We start from the raw sequence: 15,194 nt of genomic DNA on the forward strand, positions 1-15,194 counted from the left end.
AATGTCCATCTCATGTATATAAGCTTTCAAATAGAAAAAGCCGTTAAAAATCGGAGCATTCTGTGTGAAGTGATGGGCATACAACGATATTTAGCGACTTTATTTTATATGATTAATAGATATTAAGACAAAATTACCAATTATACAAAATTTTTCATTGGTCTGACAGTGCGTATAATGCATGATTCAATCACAAGAGGTTTGCTCGACAGACAAATTTTATGACAATTGCAGCCATTTTGCTCCCAAATCGAATTGACATCCGTTAAGTGTGTTGTTTCTTTGAGATTTTTCGAAAAATATTAGTAGTAGAAATAGGAAGCAATCAGTTTACAAATACCCGATAAGTACTGAACTGCATAATTCCTTAGTACATTTATTTTAATTTTATTATGAATTTATTAACTATGCCATGATCTATTATTGTGGCTGAACATAGGTTTTATGAAAAGTACGGACACCAAGGAATCGTGCACTTTCGTAAACCTATGAACATACGAATCCTAAACCACTTCGAAATTCATCGTTCAACGTCAAAAACTCGACTAGTAAACTGATTCAAGTAAAAATGATATTAGTAAATAATGAAGATGCCATAACGAAATGTACTCATTAATCATGCTAACTTATTTATTCCGTATGTTCGGAACATTCGTCTCCATTTAAGAATTTGGGGAATCGGTTTGTATTTTGAATATTATGTATATTCGGACCTCGTGAGGTAGTATTAAAGGAACGTATTCCGAATATTCGAAATTAAATACTTAACGTAAAGGAGCTTTTCGAAATTTTCTGTGTAGCAGGACCACATAAAAGCCGAACTCTTCTGTCAAAGTCAAGACCGGAATATAAAGTTCTAAGACAATAAGCCATTTTCTTTTCTTTTATTATTTGCTTTTTATTTGACAGACCATGTCGGATGCCTTTTCAATATCGTCCTATCTCAAAATATTTTTCAAAAACTTCCCATTTCATGATTTGTCACAAAAACGCCCTATATTAGAATTAGATTGAAGAACACCTCAGAATGCTTTAACTCCCTCTTATGTTAAAATGCATTGAACTTATGCTCATATAGGGAGTTTTTGAAACAAATTTTGATATAGTGTATTTTGAATAAAATTCTAAACCAACATAGCTCTTTATCAATTCACGAAATATTTAGTAGAAAATGAATTATTTCCTCCAAAACCTACTAATATACTACTATAGGTACTTTCTACTACAATTTTCCCTAAAGGGGATTGAATTATTACCCGTTTTCCTTACTTCGTAAAAGCAACCCGTCCAGATTTTTCAATTTGGGAGTGTCAAAGCTCTGCCGTCATTGAAGAACAAACCTCTAGTAATTGAATCGTACGTATAATGAACATGTTTTTGTCTACATTAACCCTTGCGTTCCACACGGCACCTATGTGTCCGGCATTTCGTAAGTTAGGCCGGTATTTCTTTATTTATACGATACTTAATAGCAAGCACGTGCATTCATAAGAAAAATTCAAGGTTCGGTCCGTCCCATCAGAACTCATGATTGGCTCAAAGTAAATTACTATTTTTCAAACAGCAGTAGTTCCGATCCAAGAACATCGACACGGATCACTATAATTTTGAAGACAAAATACGCGCCTACCTCTGCGCCGCTAAAAGCATCAAACAAAAAAAACACACACACAAGTCGTAAGGCTGCAATATCAACAGACAGCTAATGATTTCGGAAAACGAGCCTCACACCTGGTTTCTGAGAGCACAAGTGAACGCGAGACGCAATGCAGGAGGAGTGGGAACATATTTCTTCGAGCACTTCGTACCGCCACTGAGGAGAAAGAATTCGTACGATGAAGTGCCGCATCGCAACCCAAAGAACGGATTCTGCTAGAGGAGTATGTTAAAATCGAATGCAACAAGAAGATGTGTGAACGCTACCGTGAATTAAAAAGAAAAGGAAGGAAAAAGCAGGGGCAAAAAGGCGTTAGTGCGAAGAGCTTGAGCTGCTAACCAGCAGTAATAACGCCCGCATATTTTACCAAACTTTTGTAAGAACGAAAACGGAGACTTTCTAACCGATGTCCAGAGAGCACTTAGATTATGGAGGTAACACTTCTCTGCCCTCTTAAACGGAGACAGTGATGTACCGCCCAAGGAAGATGATGAACACGATCTCGTGTTCCTCAACACGACTTTAACACAGTCAGAATAGCAATAACCAGAATAAAGAACCACAAGGGCGTGGACGCTGATGTATTACAAGCGGAGCTATTCAAACACGTCAGTGAGGGTTTGATAAGGCATATGCAACACAATCTCTTGTCAAATGATGGTCGGACGAATGTCGACACATAAACTCTTGACCGATTTTAAAACCACAGCATTAAAAGGAGGTCCATATATACAGCTAAGACTGAGTTTAGGTTAAATTAGGTGATAGCTGCCCGGGTAGGGGAAGCTTACCTGGAAGGCATGAATATCCTTTGTGATACAACATAAAATAACGGAGACGTAGCTAAAGCTACTTAGAGGAGAGATGGGTAGCAACAACATAGTTTCTAATGAGACCGACCTCTACCTGGGATAAATCCTCCGGAGATCCAAGTAAGTGTCGACCGTAATACTTTCGCTTAGTTGTGGCAAACGCTTGACAATAAAGCATAATGTGTCGATGATTCCACCCCAACATCCTCTATACAGCTGCAGCAGGAGAGAGTTTCCAGTATATTGAGACGTCCTATAAAACCCCCAATGACCATTGATAGATGAGCCTTATTGAACCCAGATGGTGTCTACCCAACGCTTGTGAGATGATGTATATTAGAACGATTTTCCGTTATCCCTTGTCAAATTTAGTTTCGAGACAAACCGGTTTTGGCGTTGCGTCATCATCAGTGTCGATTTTTGTTCTGCAGAACGTTCCAAATTTGACAAGGAATGACGGAAAATCGGTCCAATATACATTATTTATCACCCTGTCGGAAAATTAACAAAACCAAATAAATCACTTGTGAGCTGACTCGAGGTCCATCTATGCAGGAGCAGACCAAAGGTTGCCAGCAGAATTCCGAAATCCCTACAGCCATCTTCATCCGGTTCAGTTGTACCGATGCGGGCGAAGAGAAGCGCTTGACAGTTGCCCGGGATATCACTATGGCCCGGGACACAAATAAACCGTATTATAAAATAGTTTCATGCAATCGCAAACGAGGTCAGACACTCCCAGACCACCCGCCGCACTATAGTTGAACTGAAGGCCTTGATACCCGCTTGGATGTCAGAGTAGATATTGAATTCCCTAATCACAGTTGAACCTGATAACATTTCAGCCACAGAATCCTTAGGCGGCCGCTATGGTGTGATGGTAACGTGCTCCGCTTACCACACCGAAGATCCTGGGTTCACGGCACGGGCACAGCAACATCAAAATTTTAGAAACAAGTTTTTTCTACTAGAAGAATATTTTTCTAGGCGGGGTCGCCCCTCGGCAGTGTTTGGCAAGCACTCCGAATGTATTTCTGCCATGAAAAGCTTCTCAGTGAAAAGTCATCTGCCTTGCAGATGCCGCTCGGAGGTGGCATAAAACAAGTCAGCCCGTCCCGCAAATTTGTACGAACAATTAAAAGGAGCTCGACGCAATTTGGAATAGAAGTCCGGTCTAAATCTCTTCGGAGGTTACCGCGCCTTACATGTATGCCCCCATTACGGCTTACAACTCAAAATTAAGACAACTCAACTCCTTTTTCGTATTACGAATTACAACTTATTTCAGTTGAAGTTGATTTGATGTTGCCAACCTAAAAAAATAATTTAAAAAAAATGTGTAAGTTAAACGGTTTTATTGAAAACAATACTTACACGAAGTAATAATAATACTAAAAGCTAGAAAATAATTAGGTAGGTTCTAGGTACTAGTCATCACACTCATCAGTCTAGGGCGTTGGTCATACAATTAAATAAAAACGTTGGGCACGTGAAATATCTAAAAGTGTGAGACGTAGCATCACCTTATTAAGGTTCAGTTGGTCTTATATATGACTATCAATAGAAATTTGACGCGTCCAACGCTTTTATTTAATTGTCTGATCAACGCCCTATATTGATGAGGAGAGTGATGTCTAGTACCTAGGACATGCCTAATTATTTTCTAGCTTTTAGTATTATTATTACTTCCTGTAAGTATTGTTTTCAATAAAACCGTTTAACTTAAAAATTTTTTTTTATTATTTTATTTTCAAGTTTTTAGTCTTTATTTAATCGCCTATTATTTCTCATTCTATTTAGTTCATTTAGTGACTCATTATTATAAGGACTTTTTCCTGACAATTTGTTACAATCTAAGCCCTGAAACCATAATCCTTCCAAAGACTTTACTCGACTCTGCGCCACGTATGCTTGTCCCTCCTCCAACTCCAAAATATTTGGATGTCACTTTTACCGGACTATATGTTATATGTATTTGTTCCAAATATGAGCTAAATCGGAGCACAAATACGATTTTTGTGAATATCTCAATCCTTGCGCCACCTAGCGGCGATTTCATAGGTCACCTTCTATTCTTGTTTGTATTATGTGTTCCAAATATGAGCCAAATCGGACCACAAATACAATTTTTGTGATTGCATTGTCATCGGGTTCTGAACTATGCTCCAAGTTTCAAACCTGTAGCTTATCGGGAAGTTACTAAAATTTCAATTACAAAATTCGTGCTAGTCAACTCAACCTCAAAACCGTTTAAAAATGATGATTTGACGGATAAATGAACAGCTGATCAATTCAAGCATTTGAAAAAGTGATTTTTTATTAAGAGCAAAATGGATATTGATTAAATAATATTAAATTTATTTTTTAACTACGAAAATTTTGGTGACAAAATTGACATGTTAATAAAGAGGTTTTAGGTATTAAGGAGCATATTTGTGCGAAGTGGATTAAGACCCAAACGACTCCAGAGCAAAGCGCTACAAAAATCGCATTTTACACCAAAGCAGAATTCTCAGGAGTAGTGGTTAGTATCGATGAGGCTCACGTTCGCATAATTTCAACGAATGTGGTTGCATCGGAACTGCGCCTTGCCTCGCCCAACTTCGGGATGTCGCTTCAGAAGGTCGAAAAGTTGTTCAATGTAATCCTTGGTTGAAAACTTGTTTTTTTATATTAATGTGTACAAAATTACTGATTATAAAGTTTGTTTAAATTAATTTAAAAAAGGTTTAATTAATTACTCGCTTTCCATTTTTTTTAATTTTTTTCCGGCAACGTTTTACAGATGCCCCATCTAATTTTTTTCAAAAACTGGCAAAGGTGCTATCAAAAGACACGTTCCGACATTCGTTTTAAGAATCAGAAAGCAGAAATTAAAAATTGTATTTTTATCGAAAGATATTTACAAAAACCCGTAAAATGGCCCCGAGAGGGTCCGAAATATGAGGCCCGATCCAATGGTTTTTTTATACAGAATATCTTTATGCGTTGACGGCCTCGGCCGCGATTTGTTAAAATAACCCTGCATTAGTGTGTACAAAAAATGTGGCAAAATACAACAACCATATGAAAATTTTTAATTTTTGCTTTCGGATTCTAAAAGCGGAGGTCGAACCGCGTCTTTTTATACCAACTTTGTTTTTTTTTTTAATTAGGTGATGAACTGTCTTGTAAAACGTTACGTTTTTTTCCAAACAACTGCAAAATTGTATGAGACAAGTGCTCAGTATTGTCAGATTTTGATGTCTTTAACAACTACACCAACACAAGGTTGTAAACGGTAATGCCACAAAAAGTTGTTAGATCAGGCAACTTCAACCGACACTGTTTTTGGCTTTGAGGTTGAGTTGTAATCTGGGGCCCTATTCAGTAATTGTGAGTTTTAAAATGTACACTTTTTCTTCATATAATTTGTATGAAAGAAAATGTACATTTCAAAACTCATAGTTACTGAATATGGCCCCTGTAATACCTAATTGCAAAATTTCAACTGAAAAATATTTGAGTTATAAACTGTAATAGAGGCATTACTTAAACTTAATCGCAGCAACTTCCGCTTGAAAGACACTGTACTGATCAGACCCCACGTCAAGTTGCGCACTATCTGTGTGAATGCCTAGCTCTACCAGGCACTGGGTTCTAACTTAAATATATCAACAGGTTCATTATCCGCAATAATAGTTCGAACGGAGTACCGAATAGCCATACCAAATCAACAGCAATTGGTTCCAGGAGAAATGTGCGCTACGTGCTCTTGGATCGTTAGCGTCAGGGCCGCACAGGCACCAACCAACCTACATATACAGCAAAGGACTACACTCACCGTTCATCCTTTCCTAAACCTTCGAGGAGTGCTTTTGACGTTACAGTAATAAGAGGAAGAAGCTAAGCATATTAATTGACTCAAATGCGTTTTTGTTTGTTTTTAAATAAAAATTTTTTTGTGGTTATTTTTATTGTTTTTTTCTCGAAATAAATGAACTTATGTATGTAATTTTACTACTAAACTTCAAAGTTAAATAAATACAGAATAGTAAATGTATTGTATTTTAATATGAATAGGCGTATTAATCATTTTAAATTTAAATTATTATTTGTATTTATGTTTACATTTATGTATATGAGCTTAAATTATGAATTTATATAAAAAATTTAATTATATATGTAAATATGGCTTATTAACTACAACTAAAAATGCCTACTATATAAGAAACTCAAGTTACGCTTAATTTTGTAGTTTTAGTATTCCATTAGTTATGCGTTATACATACATATATAAGTATGTAAATACCGAAAAATACCGGCACTTTTAGGATTACAAGGACTATTTTGTTAGCTAACTAAAATAGTTTACATTTTAATTGTTTAAACTTTTGTACAGCGTTAACAATAGTTAAAACTAAATGCTAGTATAACTGTAGTTTATTTAATGTCATTATATAGTTTTTTATATACTATGATTATTTAAATTTTTACATGTTTGTTTATTTTGTTTTTTTTTTATACTTTATATCTATGTTTATTTGAAGATAGTAAATTTTTTTTTACTTTTTAGTTTCAAACTTTATCTTTGTAATTTTACTTTAATAATGTTCAAGTTTATAATATACAACTGTAGGCACTATACAACAACAAAAAACGTATTTAAATAGTTTTACATTCATATTTATTTAATTGCATATTTCACTTATTTACTTTTTAATTTGTTGTGTTTTTTTATTATTTTTTTACAGTAATAGTATTTAGTTTTAAAGCGTCATTAAAATATAAACAAAAAATTAAATAGAAAGAAAGAAACTAATTTAAAACTTATACACAATATACTTTTTTTTAGGTTTTTTTTTTGTTTTAATTTATTTACATTTTTTTTTTTAATAAATACAGCAGTGAAGACAGTATTCAATTATTATTTTGATATTTTCGTTATTAAAAAAAAAAACTTCGATAAATTTTGTAACTAAAACTATGCAAATTATTCTCAAAAACTCTTCCTAAAATTTTGAAAACTTGAAAAAATTTTACGAAAATTTCGAACTTTTTATTCGGAGTATTTAGAATTTTTGTGGGTTTGCAAATTTGTATATTTGAAGATAGTAAATTTTTTTTTACTTTTTAGTTTCAAACTTTAACTTTGTAATTTTACTTTTATAATGTTCATAATTATAATATATAACTGTAGGCACTATACAACAACAAAACGTATATACACAGTTTTACATGCATATTTACGTAGTTGCATATTTCACTTATTTAGTTATTAATTTTTTTTATTTTTATTTTTATTTTTATTTTTTTTTTTACTGTTAAAGTATTTAGTTTTTAAAGTCTCATTATAAACAAAAAATTAAATAGCAAGAAAGAAACTAATTTAAAACTCATACAAAATATACTTATTTGTTTTTTTTAAGAATTTTTTTTGTTTGTTTAATTTATGTAAATTTTTTTAATACATACAGCAGCGAATAGAGTAATAGGAGTTGCAGTTTTTATAAAATTTCGCCAGTTCAATTATTCATTTTGTATTTTCGTTATTAAATAAATTTTGTAAATAAAACTATGCAAATTATTCTCAATGACTTCTTCTAAAATTTCGAAAACTCGAAAAAATTTTACGAAAATTTCGAACATTTTATTCGGAGTTCTTAGAATTTGTTTGGGTTTGCAATTTTGTAGCTCAATCAAATTTTAGTCTAACAAAGCGCAAGTTATAGATCTCTCCAAAATTTTCATTTATTTTTAACATTTTTTCTTACATTTTTTTTGATAAGGAAGAAAATCTGCAATAGATACCCTTCGAAAAAAATTGTCAAAAATCATTTCGAGTTTTGAGCTGCGTATAACTTGTGCTATGTCAGACTTAAATTGAGTGGGCTACAAAACTGCGTACTTAAAAATTTCAGAGAGCTTCAAATAAACAGTTCGAAATTTTCGTAAAATTTTTTTTAATTTTCGGATTTTCGGAACACATTGCTTTTTCTCTGCTGGTGCTGTATGTATTAATTTTTTTTATGTAGACAAATAACCCAAATTCAATTTTGCACTCTTAAAAATTATATGTAAAATTTTTTTTAACGTAATTTTAATTTGTAAGGCAACTTTTTCAATTTATACCGCTGTAAATATGAAAATAGTATCAAAAATATTGAAGCAATTTTGCCGGTCTTTTTTTATTCAATTTCAATAATTCTAGAGAAAATTGTAATTGATTGCATATAAAAACTATGTGCACTTGTTTTATAAACGTTTTCGGAAAAATTCGAAACTTCGAGAAGTGTTTAAAAATGGTTTGTAGTACAATAAAATTGTGTCTAACAAAGTACAAAAGCCTCTAAATTCGAATTGAATTAGGAAAACTGGCGTTTTCGAAGTTATATTTCGAAGAAATTGTCAAGAATTATTACTACTATTGAGAGACCTCAAACTTTTAATATGTTTTACTGAGATGTCTAAATAAAACTTTCGAAGTTTTCGTAATGATTTTGAAACACTCCTCAAATTTTCGAATATTTTTGAACTTTTTTTCTAAATCTAGTTGCATAGTTTTCCTTAAACAATTCATTCAAGTTTTTTCTGAAATTAATGAGAATAAAGAAGAAATGAAAGTAACTGTAAAATATGTGTATTAGTTTTTGCTGCTATTTTGTTGCTCCTGATGATCTGCAAATTTTTTTACCGTAACTATGGGCTTGTTTTTTGTTTTGTATATTTATAATCATTTTTGCTGTTTTTCTTTATTTCGAATGAAAAGATTTGTTTTTTGTTCATACAAAATTCACATATCACTTCATTGAAAAAAATTGCCAGCGCTAAAAAGCTATTTTTTTGTTATTTTCATTAACTATTGTCTTTGTTTTTTTTTTAATTTTTGCAAAATAAGGCAGTTTCTCACCAAAGCGCATTTGTAATTTTTTTACTAAATTTTATTTTAAAAGGCATAGCTTAGAATATGTTGGTAAAAGCTTCCGAAAAATTTGTTTCTTATATTTATGCAATCTATATACTACATAAACAATTTATTTTTTGTCAGTTCTGGCACATTTTTCGTTTTTATTAATTCATATTCATACTAACTTCATTATTAACAACAAAAAACCGGGAAGGTTTGAAAATATTGGCTTGCAAAGAAAAAGTTGATAAGCATTCCAATTTTGGTAGTAGATTTTTAAATTTTGTAAAAAAAGGAAATTCGATTTTATTTTTTAAACTTGAAAAACTGCTGATCAAGATGAGTTATTAAAAAAAAAATTATTTTGTACATTGAATTCTAGAAAATTGCACTTCTAATAAGAAATCCAATTCTTTTTAAGTAAAATTTTCCTTCAGTCTAATAAAAATTCAACTCCTTTGCAAGGCTGCATTTTCTAAAAAAAAGTTTACGTTAAGAGCGAAATAAATTTGTACAAGGCGCATAAACTTTATTATGTTGTTTGGGCCAATTTATAAATATTTGGTTTGCTAAAATGAGCATTTATGGCCATAAATTAAAACAGGGTATATTTGTTATTCCCGACGCGTTTCGACGTTACCTACGTCTTCTTCTTTGGGGATCTGTTTAATGTTAAGTATATAAAATTAAATACATTAAACTTTATTTTAGAAAATCTAACAATAAACATAAAACTGGCACATCACTTAACACTTATTTATCTACTTACATTAATATTCACATTAATAATTATTTATTTTAGGTACTAATATAATTTTTGCACAACATTATTAACATAGTAAAATGACATTTGTTTATTTTTTACATTCTCTTGCATCTCTGTATAACAGCTGAGTAGGCGCTGCTTATGTTGTCAAAATCTTCTTTGAAGTTCTAATGAACATAAGAAAGATGCAGAAAAAAACGTCGACCGGTCTAGCACAACACCTTACAAAGAGCAAACACGTAGCGGATTTCTCAAATGTTAAAATTTTAGACATTGAACGGAGAGAGAAAACGAGAATGACGCTGGAAAGTATTCGCATTCAACAGCAACTACAAAACGCGATGAACTTCAAAGAAGATTTTGACAACATAAGCAGCGCCTACTCAGCTGTTATACAGAGATGCAAGAGAATGTAAAAAATAAACAAATGTCATTTTACTATGTTAATAATGTTGTGCAAAAATTATATTAGTACCTAAAATAAATAATTATTAATGTGAATATTAATGTACGTAGCTAAATAAGTGTTAAGTGATGTGCCAGTTTTATGTTTATTGTTAGATATTCTAAAATAAAGTTTAATGTATTTAATTTTATATACTTAACATTAAACAGATCCCCAAAGACGAAGACGTAAGGTAACGTCGAAACGCGTCAGGAATAACAAATATACCCTGTTTTAATTTATGGCCACAAATGCCCATTTTAGCAAACCGCATAAACTTTATCTATCAAAACTGTTTTATATATAAGAATAGTTTTAGTCAAAAACTGAATCGTACTTCAAAAGACGCTCTTAAAATATTTGTAATGCTCGAAATTTTGTATTACCGTATTTGAGAACTTATTCTGTGCTATTCGAATAAATAATTACTCGTGCTATTGCAAATTTGATTTCAAATATCGTTTTTTGTATGACGTAGTTCTATTTTCAACTTTATATTTTATTATTACTTGCATTTTTCTGTAAAAGTTCAAATTTTGATCTTTATAATTCTTAGCTCTAATTTCGAATTACATATTTTACTTTTGAATAGCGAAAATGAGAAGATTCAAAAATGTTTAAAAACTAAACTGTAAAGCTTCGAATTTCTCTTTATATACAGCGTAGTTGTATTTTCGAATTTTTCTATTTCACATTCGAATAGCGAAAAATCATGATCTTATTTAAAAACTCCTTTAAAATTCGAACTTCGTTTTTTATATCGCGATTTTCTTTTTTAGTTTTGAGGCTTCATTCTTAATTTCATATTTTATTTTCGAATATCGAAAATGAGAACAGTCAAGTGCCTTAATATTGAATTCAATTCGAAGGAAATTTCATTTACAATTGAAAAAAAAAGTTAAGTAATGCACCAGCTTTCAATCTCATTTTTATTCAGATCTAGAAACAGAAAGGACGGCTGCTCAAAAACGATTTCGAAAAAATTCGAATTTCCATTTTAATGAAGCGTATATCACTATTTGGGAATTTATTATTGAGCTTTCGAATGACAAAAACGAGACAAATTAAGAACTTCGTCAAAAACTAATCCGTAAAAGTTCAGATATAATTTTTTCAATCTGGGATTCTATATTTTACTTTAGAATAGCAAAATTTCGAATGACAAAAACGAGACAAATTAAGAACTTGTTCAAAAACTCATCTATAAAAGTTCAAATACAATTTTTTCAATCTGGGATTCTATATTTTACTTTAGAATAGCAAAATTTAAAATCAATAATAATTTGTTTAAAAAATCATTGTGTAATAGTTCAAATATCCTTTTTTATGTAGCACAGTTCTATTTTCAAATTTTGTATTTTACTTTCGAAAAAAAGCAAAAAGGAACTATCAAGAACTTGTGCGAAAGCTATTCAGTAAAAAATCGAATAAATTTTCTTATGAGTAGCTCTATTTTCCAATTTGATGTTTTGATTTCGAATTTCCAAAAAAAGGGGGACAGGTTCAAAAATTAGTCAAAAAAATTAAATAAGTTAAAACAATTAAATTCGAATCCAAGTTCCGAAAATTTTCAGACTTTTTTTGAGCTTCATATTTTTCTTTAAAATATCAAAAATGAAACAAATCTAGAACTTGTTCAAAAACTATGCTGCAAAGAATCGTTTTATACGTAAACTGATTTGTATTATAAACAGTCATCGAATAAATTAATGTTTTGCGTCATAAACATAACCTCGCGACAGAAGATGGAAAATTACGAAGCTTTATTTTGTAAGCGAAATTGTTCGAATTTAGTATTCAACCCAAATTTATTTATATGATTCGTTTGGAAGCTGAACTGTGCGAATTCGAATCTTTTTTTAGAATGATTAGCAATATTTTCGAACGAAAAACTTTATTTTCGATTGGCAAAAGTTAGCTATTTCAAGAGATCGATTCCAAATTTTACGTGCTTCGATCCATTCAAGCGAATCTATTACTGTAAAATGGAACCCAATCAAAAGTAGATAGGCTATGATAGAACTTCGTTTCGAAATAATAAGAAATTGCGTTTCTTTTCAAGTTATCCGAATTCGGTATAAAATAAGTTGTTTCTATAAATAAAGCCCTGTATGTGTCTCATCTCAAAGTGTTCGACTTTATATTTTCTTTCCAATTTATCTTCTATATTTTGGATGTTTCAGTTTTATGTTCGAATAGTAAAAACTGGCAAAACTAAGAACTCGGTACTAAATTTTTACGCTAAGCTCTGACAAACTGTATTTGACGTCTAAATTTGATTATATCCATTTTCCTAAGTGCTTTACAGAGCTATACAGCGTGGTTGGATAAATACGAGTTAACTTCGAAATGCAATCGAAGTAAACTCACATTTATTTGCATGTTTTCAAGTATTAGCGCATACTTGGAGATACGCAAAATTAATTTTCGAATTTAAATTAAATTAGCTTTAAAATTCAATCGGAATGAATTATCTAGGCGGACTGCAGAATATGGGCCGTGAGTTATTTTCGACGATAAAAACATTGGTCAATCGATTAGCAAATACATTTTTTATCTCATCTTTCATTTATTTTTGGTTTTATACGCAGAAAGTTTCTTTTGAATATTCGAAGTCCTGATCTGATTTGATTTCACCAAAAACTTATTTATGCAAATTAATTCAAAACCAACCCCAAATTATTATTTTGTTTATGAATAGCAGCCCTATTTACGAATTCCACATTTTTTCTTCGAAAATAAAATTTTTACAGAAAAACTTTTATCGAATATTACACAAAATCTTGTGTTATATTAGAGTTGAGTTCAACACTCGAATGCACAATTTTACAGTGTTTTCGATAAATTCGAGTTAAATTTCGAAATTCGAATATAATAAATTCTTAGTGAATTACAACAAAAACATCCTGGTCTACTTGTTTTAAACGGTCAAAATTGTAGTCAATGAATTCGGACACTAATTTTTAAACTTATATTGGCTTGTGTTCGAAATTCGAATGAGGTGGATAGCATGTAAGGGCCTCTACACTACTTTTAACGTTTGTTAAATCGATTTTTCAATCGCTTTTTATAAAAACTCATTCTATGTTAGTTTCCTCACAAAACATTAAAGCAAAATTTTGAACTTAAATGCTATACAAAATGTACAAAGCGTTTCGACTATAAAACACGACGTTTACATACAAAAACTAATTATAAACTAATTTACAATCTAATCCTTAATGAAATTTTTGAATTAAAACTCTATATATTAACTTACCCTTAAATACTAACTAAAACTGAACTTTAGTATTATAAAACTAAACTGCAACGCATTAGGAAGCCGTTTGTCAAGGATGCTTAGGTTAGCTTCTACTCCAGCAAACGCCCCAGTGTCTTTTTCACGCGTAACGCCGTCAGTCGAACTGTCGGATTTGGATGCCAACATTCTTGCATGATTTTCGACATAGTCGCCAATACATCATCATCCTGCCAACGCGAAGGCACTGGTGGACGGAAGCCCTTCGCACATACCACATCATACATATCCTCAAAGGTGGGATCAGCGGGCACTACATCATGATACGGTAAAGCATAATCTTCGCATGTTGTCGTATTCGAACCAGGCACTTGGGTGTAACAACGTCGACACATTTCCCATAGGACCAAACCAACCGAATACATATCGGCACGTTTGAATTCCTCAAATTGTTGTTGATTCAATGTTTGATTGAGCATTTCTGGTGCCATATAACGTGTGGTGCTGATACGTGAATTTTGTGCAATTTGTATTTCATCCATTTCCGAGGTATACTTAACAGCCAAACCGAAATCGGCTATAGCACATTGACCATTACGTTTGACGAGTATATTATTACTTTTGATATCGCGATGAGCAATAGCCGGCTTACCCGGTGTGCCAACAATTTCATCATGCAAATGTGCCAAACCGGAGGCGAGTGAGTAAGCTAAGATTTGTAGTTTTTGTGGTGTAATCACCGATGTAGCGAGATAATCGTGTAGGCTGCCATTCTCATGGAAATCAGTGATGAGCATCATTTGCGTATGACTGCCCATGTGTTTGATGTCGGCAGCTATGAAACCCAAAATATTTTCGTGTCTGATGAGTACAGTTTGATAGATTTCTGTTTCACGGAACCATGACGACTCTTCAGTCATGAAGAAGATCTTGACAGCAACACGTTCATCACGCCATTTAGCTAAGAACACCTCACCATAACGACCTTTACCCACAGAGCGCGTTATTTGTATTTGTTTAGCGATTGTGCGTTGTACCAAGAGTGGCAAACCCGAACCAGAACCTGTACTTTGTCCGACCAATTGTGATAGCGGTGAAATTTGACTATTGCACATAGAACTAATGAGACGTGCTTGCTTGCCTTGCTTCTCGCGACGACGATACATTACACAGAATATCAATAGCACCACCACAAATATCGTCAAACAGACAATGAGTGATGTGAGCATAAGCAGGTAATGTATAGATTGTGAGCTTACTGGCAATTCAGGCGGGGTTGTCGTACTTTTAGGTGTATATTCAGGATGTATATTGCGATTGCAGAAATCTGCGCCATCACAACAAACGATATTCTTGCCATGCAGGTGTGGTACAGCGGCGACTTTGCACT

General features: G+C 32.2%; 1 protein-coding gene across 2 annotated transcripts in view; it reads right to left on the minus strand.

Moving 5' to 3' along the window:
• Nucleotides 1-4,717: 4,717 nt before the first annotated feature.
• Nucleotides 4,718-15,194, minus strand: part of tkv (thickveins) — a 929,476-nt gene continuing 918,999 nt past the window's right edge. The window contains exon 5 of one of the 2 annotated variants that reach the window (XM_067767354.1): nucleotides 4,718-15,192. In XM_067767354.1, the coding sequence (XP_067623455.1) occupies nucleotides 13,918-15,192 (1,275 nt within the window). In that variant the 3' untranslated portion in view covers nucleotides 4,718-13,917. The remainder of the gene's footprint in view (nucleotides 15,193-15,194) is intronic. The other variant, XM_067767355.1, reaches the window with a different exon arrangement.

This window comes from Eurosta solidaginis, chromosome 2 (assembly GCF_040869045.1).
Source record: "Eurosta solidaginis isolate ZX-2024a chromosome 2, ASM4086904v1, whole genome shotgun sequence".
Taxonomy (NCBI): domain Eukaryota; kingdom Metazoa; phylum Arthropoda; class Insecta; order Diptera; family Tephritidae; genus Eurosta; species Eurosta solidaginis.